Source organism: Mesoplodon bidens, assembly GCF_964165515.1.
Source record: "Mesoplodon bidens genome assembly, chromosome: 2".
Lineage (NCBI taxonomy): Eukaryota > Metazoa > Chordata > Mammalia > Artiodactyla > Ziphiidae > Mesoplodon > Mesoplodon bidens.
In genome coordinates, this window is record NC_138177.1 from 111,133,670 (window position 1) to 111,160,192 (window position 26,523).

General features: G+C 38.6%; 1 protein-coding gene across 4 annotated transcripts in view; it reads left to right on the forward strand.

Annotated features, from left to right (window-relative positions):
* Positions 1 to 26,523, forward strand: part of LOC308612927 (uncharacterized protein) — a 110,992-nt gene that overhangs the window by 77,847 nt on the left and 6,622 nt on the right. Inside the window, exons 2-4 of one of the 4 annotated variants that reach the window (XR_014015176.1) lie at positions 1,721 to 1,838; positions 2,128 to 2,305; positions 15,200 to 15,912. Coding sequence is in view for 1 of the 4 variants with exons in the window: in XM_081225764.1 (XP_081081890.1) it covers positions 1,721 to 1,838; positions 15,200 to 15,385 (304 nt within the window). In the remaining 3 variants the exon portion in view is untranslated. Of the gene's footprint in view, positions 1 to 1,720; positions 1,839 to 2,127; positions 4,127 to 15,199; positions 15,917 to 26,523 lie in introns of those variants that run through there. The other 3 variants (XR_014015178.1, XM_081225764.1, XR_014015177.1) reach the window with 3 other exon arrangements.

Below are 26,523 nucleotides of genomic sequence, written 5' to 3' on the forward strand. Positions count from 1 at the left end.
AGAAACTCAGTGGTCACCTTCTTTGTCCACTGGTACAGCAACTTTTGTGCGGGGTATGGTGGGATGAGTTGTCAAGGATCTGTCTGGTGTGCACGGATCCAGTGTTTCCATAGGTGGTGCAAAGGCCCTTGGAAACTAGTGACTTAGTTGTTGGACTATCTGGAAAGGTAGCCTTAACCCATGGAGGATCGTTTCTTCTTCCTTGCATCACCTCCAGCCGCAAGACCTGACTAGGCCTAGTGCCACCAGCTCTGTTCCCTATAATCTTAATTTTTTTGCATGTAAAACTGAGATTACCTTAAATTTGAAATGGACATATTTGGATTAAAATTGCTTTCAACAACATACTATACACTTCCAAATCATCTAAATGTTTGCAATCACTGTGTAGCTCCATTAAAATGTACATTTACATTATACTTTAAATCTGTATTTCCTTGGGATGTTCTCATATTTTGTAATAACAGAAAGCTTATCTAAGGCTTCTTCTGTAATGGAAATGGAAACCTTGCTAATATCTGAATCATACTTATTGTAAAAGAGAAAACTGGGACCATCTGGACACACAGTATCCTTTCTTGGCATAGAATGGTAGAGTATTGGTGTAAAAAGAACTGCTTTTTAAAAAAAATTCAAAGTGTTACTAAGTACCATAGTCCTTTGTCTTTGGAAATACTGTGGCTTTCGGGGTCACTGGCTGTTTGTCATATACCAATAGAGGGCACGATTCATCAGCTGTGGACATTCTTTGCATTCTTAGTGTTGTTCATGGTTGTTTCTTTACCTCATGGGCTATATGACACCTTTCACTAAAATAAGCCCTCGAGTTTGTGATTACTGTGCATCAGGTTATTGGGTTGGTGGCTGGCCTTCCAGCTGTCCTCCAGCCTGAGCTCATGAGAAAGCAGTCACAGTTGTCAGTGTCACAGCGCTGTTCTGTTAGGTTAAATCCAAAAAAACTGGTTGTATCCAAAAAACTTCTGGTATAAGATTTATATTTTTTTGTGTTTTGAATTAATGAAGCAGAAGCACAAGCTGTGAGCAATGTCTATAAATAACCTTGGTTCTTCTATGAGGAATGTCCTCAGTGTTAGCACCTGCAAGAAGATAGCGTGTGTCATATTAATTTCATAATATTAACGTTTGTAGAGAATAATGGCAGGAAGACAAACTGGGTTGTACTCCTTATTGGTTATTATTAGCTGATGATATTCCTATGAAGGCTTGAGTATTGGGTTAAATCACATGAAATTGCTATTTGTGTAGGCAATTTTATATGGCTCTAGGAGATAAGATATATTTTAATTAGTTCTCTCTACATAATTGTGAGTCTGCCACAAATATTTTAAATCAATACATATAATTTAAAAATTAGAACATGAAAGGCAAGATTTGTTTGTTCTCATTCTTGCTGTTTTTACTCTGTCGTTGCTTTCTTGCTCTCAAGGAAATGGAGTGGCTGCCTAAAAACATATCCTGATATTTGCCATTCTGTAGCCCCTTGAGAGGTAAACAAGTAAAAACACAAATATTATATACTCAGTTGCGGGTTAAAGTCATCTTTAGATTCTTCTAATAATAATTTAAACTCACAGCTGTCTCTTTATGAATTTTTATCAAGTCTTTTCTTTAATAGAGAAGACAATTCCATCACAAGAATGTATTAGATGTATTGAAATGCCTTACTCCTCCCCCTTCTTCTGTATTTCTCCATTTGCAGTTTCATCGGTGCAGAAAAGGAGCTCTGGCAACTTCTGCTGAGACTTTTCCATAGGAAATGCTTCCAAAAAAAAAGCAACAGCTATTTTGAAGACCAACTTTCCAAAAATTATATTCAGGTAAGTTAAATTTTAGATGTCATCCCTTATAGCTAAAAGTGAACACATTTGACTTATCATGTTAATCAAAAATGTATTTGCATTCAAATGTTCTTATATATCAGTACTCTTGGATGAATTTAAATTATATTGACAGAAAACATCCATTTTCTCACATTTTCAAGTACCAAGAAAATTTTAGAACCTGGCCTATAGCTTGGTTGTTTTGGGGAAAAAAATATGATTCGGCCAAGGCTGATCTTGTTTTTCCTTTATTCTTTAAGCCAGAAGCAATTACTTTTCATTTCAGGATTAAGTAGCTGTAACATTGCCATTCGTCGCCGAGGCTCCTGGTTTCAGCATGTCTGCTTGGTTCCCAGCCAATCCTGGGTGTTCAGGTAGCAGCTGTGGCTGGGAGTGCCTCTCCAGCCCACATTCCTTGGCTATGAATTTTGCAGACCTGTTTATCTAATGAAGATCTCCCCATAGTGAGTTGCTCATGACGTTGTCACACAGACGTTAATGAATGATATGGAAAGATACTGATTCTTTTTCCTCGTGGAATGCCAGCCAGTCCTGAATCTCCCAGTCCTTTCACTCTGGCTGATCACCACAAAGGCCTGGTGCTAAGATCTGATGAGATCTGTCCTACATAAACCTAACTCCAACAGGATGCCTATACATCCTCTCTGTGAGGTTATCATCCAAACCTGTTCAGAGAATTTTTCTACAATTACATTCACCCAAACACTGACTCTCACTTCTCTGCCCTGATCATACTTTTAATCTATAAATGCTGTCACTGACTTCAGTGCCCAAAGACTTTCTTCCTTTTCTTGAAACTCATGAATTTACTTAGGATAGCTTGGGATGGCTTTAGAGTCTGGCTTTCTCACTATTTCACGTGTCTTCATTTTGCCTTCCCAAACCAGACTGTGAATTCCTTGAGAGAGGAGCTCCTGAAAACTGGTAACACCTTATACATACAGACAGATAGACAGGAAAAAAAAATTTTGGACAGAAAAACATTTGTTGTTCTCAGTAATCCAGAAAATTTGCCTTAACATGTTCAGAACACTCTAGATGATGTGCTGTAGTATAGGACTCCTCTCCTTTCCCCTGCCTGCCCTCTGCTGGAACGGCTCACGAGCAATAAGATGGCCCGAGCAGGATATCGTATGGGGAATGTGGGAAAACAAGGGGCTTGTCTGGCTGAAAGGCTAGCGGAATAACTGTGATTTGTGAGTCTACAACCTAGATCTTTGAAGCTCCCCATTATGTGCCTTGGGATAACTAGTAGCCTCATTACAAGACCCCTTATGGGTTCAACCTTGCACAGGGATGTGATTCTCCCTGCTGGCATGAGATGGACCAAGTGACCTTGTGTGTCCTCCTCTTCAGCTGTGCTTGTTTCATCTCCAGAACCACCCAATAGATAACAGGTAGCTGAGCCAGGTAGTGCCCCCTCCAAAACACAGAGGCCTTCCCTGTTCACCAGCCCCTCAAAGCCTTTACCACCTTCACATTTAACAGGCATTTACAAGGATCTGGCAAGACTACCAGTTTGGTAATGCAATTCAGGAGGTGAGTTTGAAATTCTAGACTGGTTTCCTGTTTCGAAGGGCAGCAGGATATGACAGCTGCTGAGGCAGCCCGTTTGCCCTTTGGAGAGGAGAAACGAGAGTGTCTGATCACTAGGCGACCTCTTCCTCCTGCTGGCCCAGGCGAGGTGTGGGCAGTCCCCTTCCCTCTCCCGCCGTTACTCAGGTGGCTAGATGTTATGAAAAAGAGAAGGAAAAACATGTTTTTTGCTTTTTAAAAATTATTATTAAAAGGGGGCACTTTCTGGGGAGGCAGAATCCATTAGCTGAATCCATTTCAGTATCAATGGTTAATCAGTTTAGGCAGCTTTAATGCACTTTTATTATGTAGCCTTTAAAAGCTGTTCTGGTAACTGTCCATCCCATAAATACTAGCACTACTTTATATGTATGATATCCCTTTTGGGAGGGTGAATCTGAATTATCATCCAGATATTAATTTGCATACAATGCTGTCCAGGCAATGCAAAAATGCTTCCTCATAGTTTGAGCATTGTTCAATACATTTTGAAGTGGGGAAAAACTTTTCAGATATGACTCTACATTTTAAGTCAGTGGATAAATCAGTCTGGTTGCCTCCCAAAACATAATTTTGAAAATCAATTTTACTGTACTACGAACTGAATAATTGATTTCCACATTTCATCCTGTAAATTAAACACTAGGTTTTGAATTACTAGAAGAAATAGTACAGTTAGCCAATAAACCTTTCTTATAAAATGACAGCATTTTAATTTATTATATGCATTAGCATTTATTCATGCCTAAGATTTCATCAGTCAATTTTCTATTTAAAAAAGATGTCTCTGGAAACAGCAGTGGAGAAATGCTGAGTTCCAAAAGCAATGTTGTGAAAGGCAGCAGGGCCAGCGTTCTGGGCACACATTGAACTAAATTATAGTCGATAACTATGCGGCTCCAAGTATAAGCCCACATTTTTTTAAGTATCTACCTTATGAACTGACTCTCTTGGAATGTCAGAGTTTAAAAAAGAAAATATTTAATTTTCACTCTTTAAGAGGTGGGCTGTATTTGTTCAAAATTATAGCAACCTCTGATATTATTTTAAAATATTTATTTTGTCACTTTGACAGGCTTCTTATGCACTGCTCTTGAGTTTTAGTTTTGTGTACAGTGGTGCATTTCAATAGTTGGCTTCAGATTAAATGAATATTAGTACTTTGTGATGATTTTATTAATTAGTTGTTTTTGAAAACTATTTTAGGCTGAGCATTACTCCAAAATAGAAGCTCTAAGAATCAGTACCATCAGATAGATGTTAATTTACAATCATTTATTCATTTCATTCATTTAAAAAAATTGTATTTAACATATATCAGGACTGAGTTGTCCACAGGCAAGATAGGCATAGCACCTGGCATAGCAATAGTTTTAGGGAGCTGTGCAAATGTTTTAATTTCCTTTAAAACCAAAAGAAAAAAATAAACTCTTAGGTCGAAGAAAATATTAAAATATGTAATACTAATATATTCATCTTTATACCAAGGTATAAGATACAATTTTTTATATTTTTATGGAGGAAGAGGTCCATGAAAACTAAAGTTCATAGGACCCATGAAAATTATAATGTAACCTAGGCCATATTGCACCTATGTTAGATTCTAGAGATAAAAAGATGAGTAAGACACAATTTCTGTTCCCAAAGCATTCACAGTCTAATGAAGAAAATGGACATAAAACAGGTAGTTCATAATGTGGTTTCCTTGAAATTATTTGAAATAATAATTATAGCTTGAAGAACACAAGGGTTTTACTACAAAATGTCATTCAATACATAGACTCGGTCTTTTCCTTCTTTTAGTTAAACTTTACAAAAATAGGATTTGCATATATTTTAATGGTACATAGACAGCATTACTACATATTTTTCCCAAACACTACTGATGTTAGCATTCAGATCTGTGAGTCAAAATGTTCATATCTTATAAGCACACTTCATCAACAGGACCACAAAGGAAATGCCAGGTCCTAGGTATTGATGGTTCCATGGGGAAAATGAGAAGAGGTTCAGTTCTCCCTAGCTTAGCAAAGCTTGCTTACTTATGTCCTTCTGAGTTTTACTGAGGCTTCAGACATGGAACAGAATCTTGGCTGTACTTTCTCTTTTCATAAAATTTCTCATTTATATGAGATTCAGCACTCGTTTTCTTCAATTACTGTTTCTAAATGCCATAATTGAGGTAGTCAGAATGTTCTCCTTAACCTAAATCTTCCTTGCTAATATTTGGGCCCACTTCCACATTTTTTCTTATCAATTGGAGAATCATTTTTCACCATTTTCAATTTTACTTGCATTATCTTATTACACACATAAGCTTTTTGAATAAGCAAGGCATCATAGGACATTGGAAAGAATACAGGCTCAGACTAACCTGGGTAGGAATCAGAATTATGTCACTGTATGACCTTGGTCAATTCACTTAAACTCATTGCATCTCAGCATCCTCATCTATAAAATGGGGATCATTATGCATGTGTTAGAAAATTGCTGTAGGAATTAGAATAATATATGTTAAGCATTAGGCCAGTATCTGGAATATAGGGGATGTTAAAAAATAGCTGCGGTTATTATTTGCCATATTTTACAAATTAAGAAACTGAGACACAGACATATTAAATGATCTTTGCCAGTATTGTGGGGCTAGGGCACCCAATTATTACTGGAAAATTGTAGCCTTACTTTTGATCAAGCCTTATTGAGAATGAAGTTGTAGAACACAGAGAAAGTGCAGAAGCAAAAGGTACAGGAAAAGCACTGACATCAAAGCAACCAGATAATCAATATATATTTATTGAACCCATTGTAAGTATAAGATATTCTGTGCACAAGTTGGGCCACTTTGGTTTGCCAATGACTGAATCCTAACTTGCTCAAATGAAAAGGAGAACTTATTGGCTGGTATAACCCAAACACATGATGTAGGGAACTGGTCCTGGGGGTGTCTGGATTCTGTGGCAGGAACACTTTCAGGGCTTACACTCTATTTCTAACCAGGGTGTCTGGTGCTCTTTGCAGATGACTTTCTCCATGCCATGGGGCACATGGCTCCTATCAACCTTGGTCTCTCATCTCATCCTAGCAGCTCTTCTATCAGCAAAGAAAGATTTTTTTTTCCTCTTTGGCTCCAGTCTGAAAACAATCCCAAGAATGACTTTCATGGGGCCAATTAGGTCATATATTCCTTCCCAAACCAATCACAACCAGGAAGATAGGGTAATATGATTGGTCCAATTGAGGGCACATATCTGCCGTTTTCATTAGAATTTTTTTCCTATGGAAAGAGGGGCATTGGGCACACCAAAATAGTAACCTTTATCTTCTATCAGAGGTAATAGAGTAATTAATATTTTAATGGTAGAGTTGGTTCAAAGAGCCAAAAGACTAGAATCTCAGGATGTCTAGCTAAGATATTGCAAGGCCTAAATGGACATGTCCATTCTTTTCAGCCAAGAAAGGAAGCCTATCATACTTTTTTCTCCCAGTATGTTGGCTCATAGAGTTAAAAACTTAAATTTATTTCTTAGTATACATACCTTTTAATGGAGAAAGTTATAAACACTTGGGTACTATCTTAGAAAAAGCAGAACCTCTAAAGAGGGTGATTGAAGGTGACATTGCTGTTGTTTGAAAAACTTCAGGATGTCATGTCCTGTGGGAATGCATTATTCTAACAATTTGCTTAACGTTTTTGCTTCCTGTAGAGTGGGCTGTGGGTGGGAACTCAAAGCAGACTTGTAAGTTGAATTCATAGTGGATGAGCTTGTCTTGAAGTCTTTGCTGTGTTGTTTAAGACGCTGAACTGTTTGTTCTTGGCTCCAGTACTTTCAATGTCCACTCACCATTGTGTTAGTGGGAGGACTACTGTATTGTATAAGAGATCTGGAGAGCTTGTGATTGAGTAGAGTCAGTGTTTTGACTTTTTATGCCAATATCATCATTTCCCCTGAAAGAACTTCCAGATCTCTCTCTTCACATCAATGTCTTTGTTAAATGCCTGCTGATAACTTTAACCTACATATCTCACCAGCCCCCAAATATACGTATACTAAAATAAACTTTTACCCCATCCTAGGTATCTTCTACCCTATCTCAGCCAACAGTATTACTTTTCTACCCAGTCATTTAGGCTTAAAGCCTTGTGTTTGATCTTTGGTTCCTCTCTCCCCCTTATCCCCAAATCCAATTTAAGCCATATTTTAAGGACACATTGTTCTATTCACCTACTTTCACTTTGTCTCTCTTCCTTCAGGCAGTATCGTTCAGACTGCTGGAGTAGCACACAGTGTATTATTTTGCTTTCAGTGAGGTAGTCCAGAAGCATTTTGTGGCCATACTTTTTCTCTCTTCCTCATTCTTGATTCTTTCCCATTTCTGACAAGAATAACTATTTGAACTTTAATTATAGAGATCACTAAATCTTCTTCTACACAAGTACCCTTCTTATAACCCCAGTGTACACTAATGTGTTTAGAATGGCCTGTCTAACAAGTAACAGTCAAGTGTAAGCTGACTACTGTTTGTAAGCAGTGACATAGCAAAAATACATTTCATAGCTATATGTTTTATTAATATAATTTGCATCTTCAAATAAGTATCTTCATATTAGAACAACATTTCTAACATATTTGATTTAGAAAGCTGAGGTTTTGAGGATCTAGTGATGAGCTAATGAATGTATATTGAACATATTGCTTGAGTTTTTCGAACAATCATCAGAATATAATAATTCCAGCCTATGTGGACCCTCATCAGAAACATCACCTATCAATCCCTAACACTTTTTCTGCAGCTCCTATTAACAAAGAATGATTAAAGACAACTTCAGTTTTCCCAGTTCCAACCTTAAAGATATATGATGTAATAATAGCATACTGTGTAGCTGTAAAAAAAAAAAAAGAGTGTCTTATGTCTTATATGGAAAGATCTCTGTGTGAACTAAGTTGTTTGTGTCTCCCCAAAGTTCATATGTTGGTGCCCTAATCCCCCAATGTGATGATATTTGGTTATAGGGTCTTTGGGAGGTAATTAGGGTTAGATGAGGTCGTGCAAGTGGGGTGCTCATGGTGGGGCTGCTGCCCTTATGCCCTGATAATAAGAGACACCGGTGAGCTTGCTGCCTTTCTCCACCATGTGAGGACACAGTGAGAAGACGGCTGTCTGCAAGCCAGGAAAAGAGCTCTCCACAGAACCTGACCATACTGGCACCCTGGTCTATGATTTCCAGTCTCCAGAACTGTGAGAAAATAAATTTCTGTTATTTAAGCCATCTAGTGTACGGGATTTTGTTATGGGAGCCTGAACTGACTAATACAATCTCCAAGATTTATTTTTAAGTGGGGAGAAAAGGGTGCCAAAATAGTGTACTATAAGGGTTAAAAAAAGAAGGGAACATAATCTATACTTGTACTGGCTTGTATATACAATTTAAAAATCCTGGGGGGCTTCCCTGGTGGCACAGTGGTTGAGAGTCTGCCTGCCGATGCAGGGGACACGGGTTCGTGCCCCAGTCTGGGAGGATCCCACATGTCGTGGAGCGGCTGGGCCCGTGAGCCATGGCCGCTGAGCCTGCACGTCCGGAGCCTGTGCTACTCAACGGGAGAGGCCGCAATAGTGAGAGGCCCGCGTACAAAGTTTAAAAATCCTGGGAAGTAAATGAGAAACTAATAATGTTGGTTACTTTTAAGGGGATAGGAACCTGTCAGATAGAAGACAGGGCTGGAAAAGAGACATTGCTGTACATCGTTTTATACTTTTGATGCTTGAAGTATGTGAATGTGCTACCACTTCAAGAAATTAAATAAATAAAATGTATTAAAAATAATAACAAAAACATTTTCTTTGGAAGAACAAGATTATATTGATATAAGGAAAACATTGTTTACATTGAAAGAGGATTGCTGATCAGCAGAATAATTAGAGTAGAAGCTGACATTTGATGCGGGCACAATTTGAAGGTGAAGGAATTTGAACTATTAATTATATTAAATTGCTTTCCCAGTCAGTTCTTTTATTTTTTATTTATTTTATTTTTTTTATTAGTTTCTGCTTTATAACAAAGTGAATCATGCGTACATATACATCTGTTCCCCCATCCCTTCCCTCTTGCGTCTCCCTCCCTCCCACCCTCCCTATCGCACCCCTCCAGGCGGTCACAAAGCACCGAGCTGATCTCCCTGTGCTCTGCGGCTGCTTCCCACTAGCTATCTACCTTACGTTTGGTAGTGTATATATGTCCGTGCCTCTCTTTCGCTTTGTCACAGCTTACCCTTCCCCCTCCCCATATCCTCAAGTCCATTCTCAAGTAGGTCTGTGTCTTTATTCCTGTTTTACCCCTAGATTCTTCATGACATTTTTTTTCTTAAATTCCATATATATGTGTTAGCATACGGTATTTGTCTTTCTCTTTCTGACTTACTTCACTCTGTATGACAGACTCTAGGTCTATCCACCTCATTACAAATAGCTCAGTTTCGTTTCTTTTTATGGCTGAGTAATATTCCATTGTATATATGTGCCACATCTTCTTTATCCATTCATCCGATGATGGACACTTAGGTTGATTCCATCTCTGGGCTATTGTGAATAGAGCTGCAATGAACATTTTGGTACATGTCTCTTTTTGAATTATGGTTTTCTCAGCGTATATGCCTAGTAGTGGGATTGCTGGGTCATACGGTAGTTCTATTTGTAGTTTCTTAAGGAACCTCCATACTGTTCTCCATAGTGGCTGTACCAATTCACATTCCCACCAGCAGTGCAAGAGTGTTCCCTTTTCTCCACACCCTCTCCAGCATTTATTGTTTCTAGATTTCTTGATGATGGCCATTCTGACTGGTGTGAGATATCTCATTGTAGTTTTGATTTGCATTTCTCTAATGATTAATGATGTTGAGCATTCTTTCATGTGTTTGTTGGCAGTCTGTATATCTTCTTTGGAGAAATGCCTATTTAAGTCTTCTGCCCATTTTTGGATTGGGTTGTTTGTTTTTTTGCTATTGAGCTGCCTGAGCTGCTTATAAATTTTGGAGATTAATCCTTTGTCAGTTGCTTCATTTGCAAATATTTTCTCCCATTCTGAGGGTTGTCTTTTGGTCTTGTTTATGGTTTCCTTTGCTGTGCAAAAACGTTAAAGTTTCATTAGGTCCCATTTGTTTATCTTTGTTTTTATTTCCATTTCTCTAGGAGGTGGGTCCAAAAGGATCTTGCTGTGATTTATGTCATAAAGTGTTCTGCCTATGTTTTCCTCTAAGAGTTTGATAGTTTCTGGCCTTACATTTAAGTCTTTAATCCATTTTGAGCTTATTTTTGTGTATGGTGTTAGGGAATGATCTAATCTCATACTTTTACATGTCCCTGTCCAGTTTTCCCAGCACCACTTATTGAAGAGACTATCCTTTATCCACTGTACATTCCTGCCTCCTTTATCAAAGATAAGTTGGCCATATGTGCGTGGGTTTATCTCTGGGCTTTCTATACTGTTCCATTGATCTATCTTTCTGTTTTTGTGCCAGTACCACACTGTCTTGATTACTGTAACTTTGTAGTATAGTCTGAAGTCAGGGAGCCTGATTCCTCCAGCTCCGTTTTTCGTTCTCAAGATTGCTTTGGCTATTCGGGGTCTTTTGTTTTTCCAAACAAATTTTGAAATTTTTTGTTCTAGTTCTGTGAAAAATGCCAGTAGTAGTTTGATAGGGATTGCATTGAATCTGTAGATTGCTTTTGGCAGTAGAGTCATTTTCACAATATTGATTCTTCCAATCCAGGAGCATGGTATATCTCTCCATCTATTTGTATCATCTTTAATTTCTTTCATCAGTGTCTTATAATTTTCTGCATACAGGTCTTTTGTCTCCTTAGGTAGGTTTATTCCTAGATATTTTATTCTTTTTGTTGCAGTGGGAAATGGGAGTGTTTTCTTGATTTCACTTTCAGATTTTTCATCATTAGTGTATAGGAATGCCAGAGATTTCTGTGCATTAATTTTGTATCCTGCTACTTTACCAAATTCATTGATTAGCTCTAGTAGTTTTCTGGTAGCATCTTTAGGATTCTCTATGTATAGTATCATGTCATCTGCAAACAGTGACAGCTTTACTTCTTCTTTTCCAATTTGGATTCCTTTTATTTCCTTTTCTTCTCTGATTGCTGTGGCTAAAACTTCCAAAACTAAGTTGAATAAGAGTGGTGAGAGTGGGCAGCCTTGTCTTGTTCCTGATCTTAGTGGAAATGGTTTCAGTTTTTCACCATTGAGGACAATGTTGGCTGTGGGTTTGTCATATATGGCCTTTATTATGTTGAGGAAAGTTCCCTCTATGCCTACTTTCTGCAGGATTTTTATCATAAATCGGTGTTGAATTTTGTCGAAAGCTTTCTCTGCATCTATTGAGATGATCATATGGTTTTTCTCCTTCAATTTGTTAATATGGTGTATCACATTGATTGATTTGTGTATATTGAAGAATCCTTGCATTCCTGGAATAAACCCCACTTGATCATGGTGTATGATCCTTTTAATGTGCTGTTGGATTCTGTTTGCTAGTATTTTGTTGAGGATTTTTGCATCTATGTTCATCAGTGATATTGGCCTGTAGTTTTCTTTCTTTGTGACATCCTTGTCTGGTTTTGGTATCAAGGTGATGGTGGCCTCGTAGAATGAGTTTGGGAGTGCTCCTCCATCTGCTATATTTTGGAAGAGTTTGAGAAGGATGGGTGTTAGCTCTTCTCTAAATGTTTGATAGAATTTGCCTGTGAAGCCATCTGGTCCTGGGCTTTTGTTTGTTGGAAGATTTTTAATCACAGTTTCAATTTCAGTGTTTGTGATTGGTCTATTCATATTTTCTATTTCTTCCTGATTCAGTCTTGGCAGGTTGTGCATTTCTAAGAATTTGTCCATTTCTTCCAGGTTGTCCATTTTATTAGCATAGAGTTTCTTGTAATAATCTCTCATGATCTTTTGTATTTCTGCAGTGTCAGTTGTTACTTCTCCTTTTTCATTTCTAACTCTATTGACTTGAGTCTTCTCCCTTTTTTTCTTGATGAGTCTGGCTAATGGTTTATCAATTTTGTTTATCTTCTCAAAGAACCAGCTTTTAGTTTTATTGATCTTTGCTATCGTTTCCTTCATTTCTTTTTCATTTATTTCTGATCTGATCTTTATGATTTCTTTCCTTCTGCTAACTTCGGGGGTTTTTTGTTCTTCTTTCTTTAATTGCTTTAGGTGCAGGGTCAGGTTGTTTACTCGAGATGTTTCCTGTTTCTTAAGGTGGGATTGTATTGCTATAAACTTCCCCCTTAGAACTGCTTTTGCTGCGTCCCATAGGTTTTGGGTCGTCGTGTCTCCATTGTCATTTGTTTCTAGGTATTTTTTGATTTCCTCTTTGATTTCTTCAGTGATCACTTCGTTATTGAGTAGTGTATTGTTTAGCCTCCATGTGTTTGTATTTTTTACAGCTCTTTTCCTGTAATTGATGTCTAGTCTCATAGCACTGTGGTCGGAAAAAATACTTGATACAATTTCAATTTTCTTAAATTTACCAAGGCTTGATTTGTGACCCAAGATATGATCTATCCTAGAGAATGTTCCATGAGCACTTGAGAAAAATGTGTATTCTGTTGTTTTTGGATGGAATGTCCTATAAATATCAACGAAGTCCATCTTGTTTAATGTATCGTTTAAAGCTTGTGTTTCCTTATTTATTTTCATTTTGGATGATCTGTCCATTGGTGAAAGTGGGGTGTTAAAGTCCCCTGCTATGAGTGTGTTACTGTCGATTTCCCTTTTTATGGCTGTTAGTATTTGCCTTATGTATTGAGGTGCTCCTATGTTGGGTGCATAAATATTTAGAAGTGTTATATCTTCTTCTTGGATCGATCCCTTTATCATTATGTAGTGTCCTTCTTTGTCTCTTCTAATAGTCTTTATTTTAAAGTCTATTTTGTCTGATATAAGAATTGCTACTCCAGCTTTCTTTTGATTTCCATTTGCATGGAATATCTTTTTCCATCCCCTTACTTTCAGTCTGTATGTGTCTCTAGGTCTGAAGTGGGTCTCTTGTAGACAGCATATATATGGGTCTTGTTTTTGTATCCATTCAGCCAATCTGTGTCTTTTGGTGGGAGCATTTAGTCCATTTACATTTAAGGTAATTATTGATATGTATGTTCCTATTCCCATTTCCTTAATTGTTTTGGGTTTGTTATTGTAGGTATTTTCCTTCTGTTGTGTTTCTTGCCTAGAGAAGTTCCTTTAGCATTTGTTGTAAAGCTGGTTTGGTGGTGCTGAACTCTCTCAGCTTTTGCTTGTCTGTAAACCTTTTAATTTCTCCATCAAATCTGAATGAGATCCTTGCTGGGTAGAGTAGTCTTGGTTGCAGGTTTTTCTCCTTCAACACTTTAATTATGTCCTGCCACTCCCTTCTGGCTTGTAGAGTTTCTGCTGAGAGATCAGCTGTTAACCTGATGTGGATTCCCTTGTGTTTTATTTGTTGTTTTTGCCTTGCTGCTTTTAATATGATTTCTTTGTGTTTAATTTTTGACAGTTTGATTAATATGTGTCTTGGCATATTTCTCCTTGGATTTATTCTGTATGGGACTCTCTGTGCCTCCTGGACTTGATTAGCTATTTCCTTTCCTATATTAGGGAAGTTTTCAACTATAATCTCTTCAAATATTTTCTCAGTCCCTTTCTTTTTCTCTTCTTCTTCTGGAACCCCTATAATTCGAATGTTGGTGTGTTTAATGTTGTCCCAGAGGTCTCTGAGACTGTGTTCTGTTCTTTTCATTCTTTTTTCTTTATTTTGCTCTGCATCAGTTATTTCCACTATTTTATCTTCCACCTCACTTATCCGTTCTTCTGCCTTAGTTATTCTGCTATTGATCCCATCTAGAGTATTTTTCATTTCATTTATTGTGTTCTTAATCGATGCTTGATTCATCTTTAGTTCTTCTAGGTCCTTGTTAACTGTTTCTTGCATTTTGCCTATTCTATTTCCAAGATTTTGGATCTTGGAAATAGAATCTTGGATCATCTTTACTATCATTATTCTGAATTCTTTTTCAGGTAGACTGCCTATTTCCTCTTCATTTGTTAGGTCTGGTGGGTTTTTATCTTGCTCCTTCTCCTGCTGTTTTTTTTTTTTTTTTTTTGTCTTCTCATTTTTCTTATCTTACTGTGTTTGGGGTCTCCTTTTTGCAGGCTGCAGGTTCGTAGTTCCTGTTGTTTTTGGTGTCTGTCCCCAGTGGCTAAGGTTGGTTCAGTGGGTTGTGTAGGCTTCCTGGTGGAGGGGACTAGTGCCTGTGTTCTGGTGGATGAGGCTGGATCTTGTCTTTCTGGTGGACAGGTCCATTTCTGGTGGTGTGTTTTGGGGTGTCTGTGGACTTTTTATGATTTTAGGCAGCCTCTCTGCTAATGGGTGGCGTTGTGTTCCTGTCTTGCTAGTTGTTTGGCATAGGGTGTCCAGCACTGTAGCTTGCTGGTCCTTGAGTGAAGCTGGGTGCTGGTGTTGAGATGGAGATCTCTGGAAGATCTTCGCCGTTTGATATTATGTGGAGTTAGGAGGTCTCTTGTGGACCAGTGTCCTGAAGTTGGCTCTCCCACCTCAGAGGCACAGCCCTCACTCCTGGCTCCTGAATTTGGGATGATTCGTTGTCTATTCATGTATTCCACAGATGCAGGGTACATCAAGTTGATTGTGGAGCTTTAATCCGCTGCTTCTGAGGCTGCTGGGAGAGATTTCCCTTTCTCTTCTTTGTTCTCACAGCTCCCGGGTCTCAGCTTTGGATTTGGCCCCACCTCTCCGTGTAGGTCACTGGGGGGCGTCTGTTCTTCGCTCAGACAGGACAGGGTTAAAGGAGCAGCCGCTTCGGGGACTCTGGCCTACTCAGGCCTAGGGGCAGGGAGGGGCACGGAGTGCGGGTGGAGCCTGCAGCGGCAGAGGCCGGCGTGACATTGCACCAGCCCGAGGTGCGTCGTGCGTTCTCCCAGGGAAGCCGTCCCTGGATCCCGGGACCCCGGCCGTGACGGGCTGCACAGGCTCCCCAGAAGGGGGGTGTGGACAGTGACCTGCGCTCGCACACAGGCCTCACAGCGGCGGCAGCAGCCCCAGCGTCCCATGCCCGTCTCTGGGGTCCGTGCTTTCAGCCGCGGCTAGCGCCCGTCTCTGGAGCTCCTCCAAGCAGCACTCTTAATCCCCTCTCCTCGCGCACCAGGAAACAAAGAGGGAAGAAAAAGTCTCTTGCCTCTTCGGCAGGTCCAAACTTTTTCCCGGACTCCCTCCCGGCTAGCTGTGGCTCATTAGCCCCTTCAGGCTGTGTTCACGCCGCCAACTCCAGTCCTCTCCCTGCGCTCCGACTGAAGCCCGAACCTCAGCTCCCAGCGCCGCCTGCCCCGGCGGGTGAGCAGACAAGCCTCTCGGGCTGGTGAGTGCCAGTTGGCACCGATCGTCTGTGCGGGAATCTCTCCGCTTTGCCCTACCCAGGTACGTGGGGAGTTTCTTGCCTTTTGGGAGGTCTGAGGTCTTCTGCCAGCGTACAGTAGGTGTTCTGTAGGAGTTGTTCCACGTGTAGCTGTATTTCTGGTGTATCTGTGGGGAGGGAGGTGATCTCCACATCTTACTCTTCCGCCATCTTCCCCGGAAGTCCCCCAGTCAGTTCTTTAATAATCCCCATGACAATGTAGACCGTTCTTATCATCTACTGCCCCTTTCTTGGATCTGCATTTGTTACTGCCTGTAGAGCTTGAAGTACCCCACATGCATGCATTTGATTGAAAGATGATAGCCACAGGTTCTCAAGTCCTCCCTTGGTAATGCCCAGATCGTCTCTGAGCGTAATGCCTCCTCCTTCAACTTCCCTCAGTGGTTGATCCTATACTCAAGGATGCAACTGATGAGAAAAGGACCTATCATTCATTTGAAAGAGGTCAATCTCTCTTCTATGGACAAAGATATAACTTTTCTCACAACTGCTTTGGCCAATTAAGCATCCAGTTGTTCTAGAGACATTATATCATACTACCTCAAAGGGTTGTCCTTCTGGTCTTTTCATTTCTGTTTAGCATCTATCAAAGATTTCTCCTCCATTGGTCATCTAGGCTCCACCTACCTCTCTACACCAATTGACTCATTTTGATTTGTTTTGCCATGACTCCAAAGTGCTTTTTTTCTGTCTCCATGCCTTTGTAAATGCCATTTCCATTGCCTGGACCACCCTTCTATTTGTTCCTTTTGATGAAGCCCCCCCCCCAAATGGAGATAGTGTTTTTCCTGACATCATCCTGTGTTTATTGAACCCCATTGAGATTTTCTACGTGCTTGTTCCTTCCTATTAGATTAAAGAAGTTCAGGAGCCATAGCATATTCATTTTGCATTCCCAGTGCTGGTATCCAGTAGGCACTTGATGGTTGAATGAATGAGTAAATATACAGTCTGGCTGAAATGTTAAAGCCAAAAATATCATAGTACTCTCTAATAAAATCCTATCCAATGCTTAGGAAAAATGCTTCACAGGAGGATTCTAACTCTGCATTGTAAATGTGTTATTCAACCCCTGATTGATTTGTGAGAACTGAATTCTGTCAGAACAATTCTCCACGAGCCTTTTGATTTTTTGGAATGCATTCAGTTTTTTAGATTTTTTTGGTGTGTGGTTTGAAAAGTCTGCTGGACATCCCCAAACTAAGGTATCTCTATAAGGATCTCCTCTGTTTAGGTGCATTTTATTTCTAACATTGTAAAGCATAGATGACAGCTCTCAACCCAGTGGATTTTCATCCCTATCTCCAGAAAACCACATTTCTTATGCTTTGTGGTAAAGTAAGTTACATATGTATAGATACTGCCTTGTGGAAGTGAGCCTTCGGCTAGAACCTCAGATCCACATTTGCTTGCCAGGGAGCAAGAGTGTCAGCAGGGTAATCTCTATCACTTTGTAAATTAGATATTTCTCTTGTGTCTTTCTCAAAGATGCCTTTTTTTTTTTTTTTTTTTTTGCGGTATGCGGGCCTCTCACTGTTGTGGCCTCTCCCGTTGCGGAGCACAGGCTCTGGACGCGCAGGCTCAGCGGCCATGGCTCACGGGCCCAGCTGCTCCACGGCATGTGGGATCTTCCCGGACCGGGGCACGAACGCGTGTCCCCTGCATCGGCAGGTGGACTCTCAACCACTGCGCCACCAGGGAAGCCCAAAGATGCCCTTTTAAAATGTGAAATTTGCAGAAAACAAATCATTAATATTTCCTTACTGAAAGAATTCACTTTCCAAAATAAAGGAGCTGATTTTGGAGTGTTTCAGCTGTGTCAATAAGCCACTGGTGAGACAAATTTTAGAATTAGGCCCATTATCTTTTGCTAATTCAGTTTACCCTGAACAGAGTAGATAAAAATAAATGCTTGAACTTCCCCATATTAAGACATGTTTGTATAAATATGGCCTGATAATAACTTGTTTCCAGAGTTTATTGACTTTAATTGTCCTACTGATGCTGTGTCCTTTGATATATCTGTTAGTATTCATTTTCTATAGTATCTTGAGATCTAATGTATAGCATGATGACTATAGTTAATAACACTGTATTATATACTAGAAATTTGATAAGACAGTAGACTTCAGGTGCCTTCACCACACACACACAAAAAAATGCTAAATGTGTTAGGAACTGGATATGTTAATTAGCTTGACCATAGTAATCATTTCACTATGTATATGTATATCAAAACATGGTGTTGTACTCCTTTAAAATATACAATTGTTACTTTTTAAAAAACCGAGATTTGCAATAGATTGAATGCAGAAGGAGATAGGAGAATGCAACTATCCTCCATTTTGCAAAAATGTAAAATAATGCCACTGTAATACATATAATAATGTATATGTTCTTTGTCTCAGAGATTGTTTTTTCATTAAAAAAATTATTTGTGTTCCCCTAAAAAAAGGCAAAACAAAACATTTTCTATAGTAATAAGCACTGTCACAAGCCTAAATCCAATATACATTTGAACATAGTCCTGACACTTTTCTTAATATCAATAGCACGTTTGCTCTTAGCGACATGTGGTTGAAGGCAAAACTTAAATCCAACAGAATTTGCTGGATCTTAGTTCTAATGCCAATTATTATAAGTTTTGGAGATGAAAAGAATAGAAGTTCTGGAATATTTCTCCCACCCAAGAAGTTTAGTTATTTTGCAGTTACCAAATATGCAAAATCTCTGGATTTGCCCTCTTCCAGGAAGGAGTGTCTTAATTAAATAATTAGGCCCTTTTAAAAATCAGTTCCCTGTGGGTTGCTTCTATAATTGCCTCTTCACTCATCAACTAAAAGTCTACCTAGGTTAACTGTCTTGTTTGTTCTCAACATAATGTTTTATCTATTTAATTCATGCAATTATTTATTGTATAGCTTATTTGTTTCTCTTTGTTTGTCATCATCATCTGTTCAAAATTGTAAGGTTCCAGAAGATAAGACCCAAGTGTCCTTAATTTATTTTTATGGCACTTACACAGCATTATATGATATTAAACAGCTAATAATTTTTCAGTTTGATGATTATGAAGACAGGAATCTATAGTAGGCTGATAAATGTGCATTTAACGTGAAAAAAAACCTCACTGAAGCTCTGGTTGTGCTATTCATAGCACACCGCAGCCTGTATCAGTTGCTAAGAAGAGTTTAGTATTATGTGAAAGCAGTGATGAAAATGTTCAAAATCACCAATTCCCAATGACTCACAAAGTACATATGTCTCTTAAGTTGCTCAGCTGCTTTTACCCTAGGGCCATGTTTCTGCTTTTATGACTCCAGCCAGAGGCTGAAAAGACATAGAGGAAGTCAAATCAATCAATTTTCTAAATACTGGTAGTTAGGTTACTCAAAAAGAAGGTGGTAATGATGCGAAATCATTATTTTGAGAGATTATTGTGGAATTTAGATCTTGATGGTCAACTTGCATTAATAAATCAACATTCATTGACTGCATGGTTTGTAGAACCATGGAGAAATTCCTTTTCAGAAGCTTTCAGAAGCTCTGTATGGTTAGTCTGACTGAGGACGATCTTGTATCCACAGGAGAAAATTAAATGGTTTGTCTTGATGGACTAGCAGAGCTTGGAAGAGTAAGCCCTAAAGACAAAGCAGTTTCCTAGAACTGAAGAATTTAACCTTTGTCCTAGTCCTCCCTTCTGTCAGCCTTGTCAGCAGGAAAACTTTCAAGGTTGATTTCAAATGAATCATCCTTGGCATTTTTCCCCCTAAAACCGCTTCTCTGTCACTTCATGGAAATTGCTACTTGTCCTCAGTGGCATGCAATATTAGCTCAGACACTGCACACATTATACTACAAAGGTTGAAAAAAAACCCCACATTATATATATATATATATATATATATATATATATATATATATATATAATTAATAAATAAATTTTTTCTGAACTGTCTATATATCAATAAACTCAGCGGTTTTAGAGTTAAGGACTGAAACCACAGCTTTTTGTTCACTTAGCTGCCCATATTCGTCCAAGAGTGATTAGGAAATGTTTGGCTTAGTGACAGCCTTTAAAAAAGTACTGAGAAATGCATTTTTGCCAGCTCTATTAATATTACTTCTACTTAGAAGACCCACTTTTTTTTTTTTTTTTTTTGCGGTACGCGGGCTTCTCCCTGTCATGGCCTCTCCCGTTGCGGAGCACAGGCTCCGGACGCGCAGGCTCAGCGGCCATGGCTCACGGGCCCAGCCGCTCCACGGCATGTGGGATCTTCCCAGACCGGGGCACGAACCCGCGTCCCCTGCATCGGCAGGCGGACTCTCAACCACTGCGCCACCAGGGAAGCCCACCTACGTATTTTTAAAGTGTATTTTTTGATGCTTTAAAATGTTTGTAAAGTGTGTTTATTTTTTTAAATTTTATTTATTTATTTTTGGCTGCATTGGGTCTTCATTGCTGTGTGTGGGCTTTCTCTAGTTGCGGTGAGCGGGGGCTGCTCTTCGTTGAGGTGTGCGGGCTCTAGGCACCCGGGCTTCAGTAGCTGTGGCACGTGGACTCAGTAGTTGTGGCACGCGGCTCTAGAGCGCAGGCTTAGTAGTTGTGTTGCATGGGCTTAGTTGCTCCGCGGCATATGGGATGTTCCTGGACCAGGGCTCGAAACCGAGTGGATTCTTAACCACTGTGCCACCAGGGAAGCCCTCACCACATTATTTCTAAAATCCAAAAAAGTCTAAGTTTTGAAACACATCTGGCACCAAAGATTTTCGATATGGAATTGTGAACTGTATATTTCCTTACAATACTAAATACATTTACAAAATCAGTGGGGGCAGTATCATATTAAATATTCCGTCACCTATATGCGTGATTAAATGTTCTCATAACACCTTGTGCAAAATAACAACATTTACCATAATATAACATACATTATAGTTTTTAATTGAGTATTATCTCGACTAGACTGACAACTCTTCCAGAGAGAAATTGTCTATTGTCTTCTTGTTAAATTGTTTATTTTCTGATTATAACACAGTATATGCTCCTTGAAGAAAATTGGAAAGTACATAGAAGTTTGAAGAAAATTAACATCATATATAATCCCATTTCTTAAAGATAACCAAAGTTACTATTATATTTCATTGTCTTTTTTTCCTATGCACATTAAAAAAATAAAACTGGGATCATACTAAAGCATTATTGCCTTTTTTTCCCAATTTTATTGATATAATTGACATACTACACTGTATAAGTTTAAGGTGTATATATTATCATATGATTACCACAGTAAGTTTAGTTGACATCCATAATGAATGGAAGCAGTATTTTCAAAAGCATTCTTCTGAGTGGCTACAGAGTATCCCACAGGTATGGATATAACATGATTTATTTAACTGCTTCAGTAGGGCTTCCCAATTGTTCCCGATTTTTTAAATGAATAGAGAAACTGTTTCTTAAACAGATTATAAACCACAGTGCCTAGCACACTTAGTCACTCAGTAAAAGGTATTGAATTGATTAGTTATTTTCATCTAGTAAAATCCTAGCACAAATAGGTTTATTAGGTTTAATTAGATGCTTAGGGAGAATCTGAAAGAATGAACTCCAGCATGAATACATCTTGGTTGTGGAAGGGAGCATTTTAATCCTAGGCTGGGAGAGAGCCCATGGGGACTGGAGCGGCTGACTGACAGCATGAGGGGTGGGAGGGGGAGAGCTGAAGAACCTCTGTGTCGAATTGAGACTATACCACAGTTTGAGGATAGAAGTGTTGAACTCTCCGCATTGGTTACATTCTCCCATTCTCCTGAAGAAGTTAGCTGTTTTGTTATATGTTCTGTTTTCTCTTTTAATTGCTCACAGTTGTTCCTCTGAGAGCAGACGTGCTCTTTGAATGTAATGAATGTCTGCTTTAGAACAATGTGATAAGGAAATATTATCTTCTTAGATTCCAGCGTGTGTTAAGAAGGACATAGTCATTTCTGGAACTTTCCAAATCAGATCTATGTGAACTCTTCCAGGAAATGTGATTAGGCCATCTCAACAGGACTCTCTCCCAAGCAGGGCCAAGCCGATGGGAGCTACAAGCACCATTTTCACCCTAAAGGGATGAAAACAAAGCCTATCAAACTGAACTAGCAATATTTAATTGTCTGGTGTTTTGATGATACTCACATGGGCTCCAACTCCAGAATACCTGTTTCCATACCATGTAGAACTAAAACTGCCTGTTTTGATTCTTGGCCAAACCTGTTCTATTTCAGACTGTGTGAACACTGTCATAATACTCAATAAGCAATTAGTGGTGCAAACACTGGTCATGGTAATACTAGTGTTCAGTTAATTCGTTTGATTTAAATAAGCATTTAATTTCCTTCTGTTTTTTTTTTTATAAAAGGAAAACAAGAGGGAGGAAAAATAATCTCAGGTTATTAACTACTTTAAGCTTTTCAGTTACTACCTCTTGGGCTATAACAAACAACGAATCTTTTAAAAGCAAAACACAAATTAAAGCAAAATAAAAATTACGTTTAAATTTTCAAAGGACAATGAAATTAGAATTTCTTTTAAAGGGTGTATTATTTTCACCATATTCCTTAGAATAAATATTATAAAGTAATATAAAATTATATAGAATGTGATATTATAGACCGATATAAAGTCCTGAGGACTATTCCCCAAAATGTTAACAGTTCATTCTTCATCAGTTGACATTCATCAGTCTTTCCTGACAGTGTCCAGCCTCTTCTGATCTGCACCTTACCAGTGATGACCATTTGTGATGAGAATCGGAAACATATTGCAATGAGGCAGATGATATTGTAAAGCTCAAGAAACATTAACAAAGTCACAAAAGGGAGAGTATACCTGAAAGGATAATTTCTAAAATTAATTAGTTAGGATGTCAGAAAGTTCTTGGCAAAAAGCAAATTAGAGTTGAAATCTCTTTACTTTCTTCTTCTTTTTTTTTTTGGTACACTGGCCTCTCACTGTTGTGGCCTCTCCCGTTGCGGAGCACAGGCTCCGGACGTGCAGGCTCAGCGGCCATGGCTCACGGGCCCAGCCTCTCCGCGGCATGTGGGATCTTCCCGGACTGGGGCACAAACCCGTGTCCCCTGCATCGGCAGGCGGACTCTCAACCACTGCGCCACCAGGGAAGCCCTTTCCTTTCTTCTTAAAGTTGCATTGTGTGGTCTTTTTGTGGGAACCCATGGATTTTCCATAAAAGCACGATTCTGATTTTTCTATATAATATTCTTGTCCCGTTTCCCCCTAAAATGATGTAACTGTTACAACATTTCCACAAGAAAAATTGCTTTCCAAGGCAGTTTTCTTGCTTTTTTTTCCTTCTATATTTTTGAAAAAGTCTTTCTTTAAAGGCCTTTTAAATTTTTTCCCCACTTTTGAATTGGCAGATGGCGTAGTTAATTTTTTCAAATATAAAAAAATACATTAAAAATAACTTAAGAACTGAACATAAAATTGAAGTCCATTTACTGGGGTATAAAAACATAAAATATACGTTTGGTAGTGTATATATGTCCATGCCTCAACAAAATAAAAAAAAAAAAACATAAAATATCCTAGACCAGTAACTTATAGATAATCTGAGCAGCATTTTGTACTGATGCATATACTGATTTGCTGGGATGTTCAAATAAATTCTCTGGAAAATTTAGAAATTTGGAAAATGGCTACATATGTGGCCTGTATGAACACAAATTACCATTTTCTTCTTCTAGCTTTCACATAAAAGTTATATATATACATATATAATTATTTATATATAATGAGACTAATGGAGATAGTAGTATGAATCATATATTGTTTCTAAATTAGATAATCTTTGCATGAGTTAGTCTTGATTTACTTTTAAACTACACTCTTGTCTGTAATACTACCAGGATGTGTTATATTTTCTGCAGATAATGTTTTCTTAGGGTGATTTTTCATGCTGATTTCTCTGACTCTAGATAACTCTCAGGTAAGACATCACTAGGTTTGTAGGGGATGCTCTTCTAGTTGTAAAAGGCTGAAGGAGAGGCCTGAGGGCAAACTCCTCACCAATGGGGAAACACACATGGTGGAGCCTTCTCCTGGTATCATGCTCTCAGCCGGGCACTGACCCTCAACTTCCTCACTTTTAAAACAGGGTTAACAATGTCACCCACATTCCAGCTGTAGCACATGGATTTTTAAAAAAATTTCACTTTTAAAACAGAGTTAACAACGTCACCCACATTCCAGCTGTAGCACATGGATTTAAAAAAAAAATTTCCTCAAACACATTAAGCTCCCTCTCACTTTTTAAAAAAAAATTTATTGAGGTATAGTTGATTTACAATGTTGTGTTAGTTTCAGGTGTACAGCAAAGTGAATTTGTTATACATATACATATATCCACTTTTTTTAAAGATTCTTTTCCCATAGAGACCACCACAGAGTACTGAGTAGCGTTCCCTGTGCTATACAGCAGGTTCTTAGTAGTTATTTATTTTATATACAGTAGTGTGTATATATACAGTACTGTGTATATGTCAATCCCAATCTCCCAATTTATCCCTCCCCCACCAGGCCCTGGTAACCATAAGTTTGTTTCCTACATCTGTAACTCTGCTTCTATGTTGTAAATAAGTTCATTTGTACCCTTTTTTTAGATTCCACATATAAGTGATATCATATGATATTCGTCTTTCTGTGTCTGACTTACTTCACTCAGTGTGACAATCTCTAGGTCCATCCATGTTGCTGCAAATGGCATTATTTTTTTACGGCTGAGTAATATTCCATTGTATATATGTGCCACATCTTCTTTATCCTTTCCTCTGCTGATGGACATTACGTTGCTTCCATGTCCTGGCTATTGTAAATACTGCTGCAGTGAATATTGGGATACATGTATGTTTTTGAATTATGGTTTTATCTGGGTATATGCTCAGGAGTGGGATTGCTGGGTCATATGGTAGTACTATTTTTAGTTTTCAAAGGAACCTCCATACTGTTCTCCATAGTGGCTATACCAATTTACATTCCCACCAACAGTGTAGGAGGGTTCCCTTTTCTCCACACCCTCTCCAGCATTTATTGTTTGTAGATTTTTTGATGATGGCCATTCTAACCAGTGTGAGGTGATACCTCATTGTAGTTTTGATTTGTGTTTCTATGATAATTAGTGATGTTGAGCATCTTTTCATGTGCTTTTTGGCCATCTGTATGTCTTCTTTGGAGAAATGTCTGTTTAGATTTTCCACCCGTTTTTCGATTGGGTTATTTGTTTATTTGTTTATTTGTTTTTATATTGAGCTACATAAGCTGTTTGTATATTTTGGAGATTAATCCCTTGTCAGTTGCTTCATTTGCAAGTATTTTCCCCCATTCTGTGGGTTGTCTTTTTGTTTTGTTTATGGTTTTCTTTCCTGTGCAAAACTTTTTTTTTTTTTTTTTTTTTGCGGTACGCGGGCCTCTCACTGTGGTGGCCTCTTCCGTTGCGGAGCACAGGCTCCGGATGAGCAGGCTCAGCAGCCATGGCTCACGGGCCCAGCTGCTCCACAGCATGTGGGATCTTCTCGAACCAGGGCACGAACCCATGTCCCCTGCATCGGCAGGTGGACTCTTAACCACTGCGCCACCAGGGAAGCCCTCCTGTGCAAAACTTTTAAGTGTAATTAGATCCCATTTGTTTATTTTTGTTTTTATTTTCATTACACTAGGAGGTGGACCAAAAAAGATCTTGCTTTGCATTTATGTCCGAGTATTCTGCCTATGTTTTCCTCTAAGAGTTTTATAATGTCTAGCCTTACAGTTAGGTCTTTAATCCGTTTTGAGTTTATTTTTGTGTATGGTGTTAGGGAGTATTCTAATTCCATTCTTTTACATGTAGCTGTCCAGTTTTTCCCAGCACCACTTATTGAAGAGACTGTGTTTTCTCCATTATATATTCTTGCCTCCTTTGTCACAAATTAGGTGAGCATTGGTGCATGGGTTTATCTCTGGACTTTTTATCCTGTTCCATTGATCTGTATTTCTGGTTTTTTGCCAGTACCATACTATTTTGATTAATGTAGCTTTGTAGTATAGTCTTAAGTCAGAGAGCCTGATTCCTCCAGCTCTGTTTTTTTTTCTCAAGATTGCTTTAGCTACTCATGGTTTTTTGTGTTTCCATACAAATTGTGAAATATTTTGCTCTAATTCTGTGAAAAAATGCTATTGGTGATTTAATAGGGATTGCACTGAATCTATAGATTGCTTTGGGTAGTATAGTCATTTGCATAATATTGACTCTTCCAATCCAAGAATCACTCCATCTGTTTGTGTCATCTTTTATTTCTTTCATCTGTATCGTCTAGTTTTCTGAATACAGGTCTTTTGCCTCCTTAGGTAGGTTTATTTCTAGGTATTTTATTCTTTTCGATGGGATGGTAAATGGGGTTGTTTCCTTGATTTCTCTTTCTGATCTTTTGTTGTTAATGTATAGGAATGCAAGAGATTTCTGTGTATTAATTTTGTATCCTGCATCTTTACCAAATTCATTGATGAGCTCCCTCTCAGTTTTTGTCTTTGCTCATATGCTCCCTTAGTTTAGAATGTTCTCTCCACTCCTTTTTT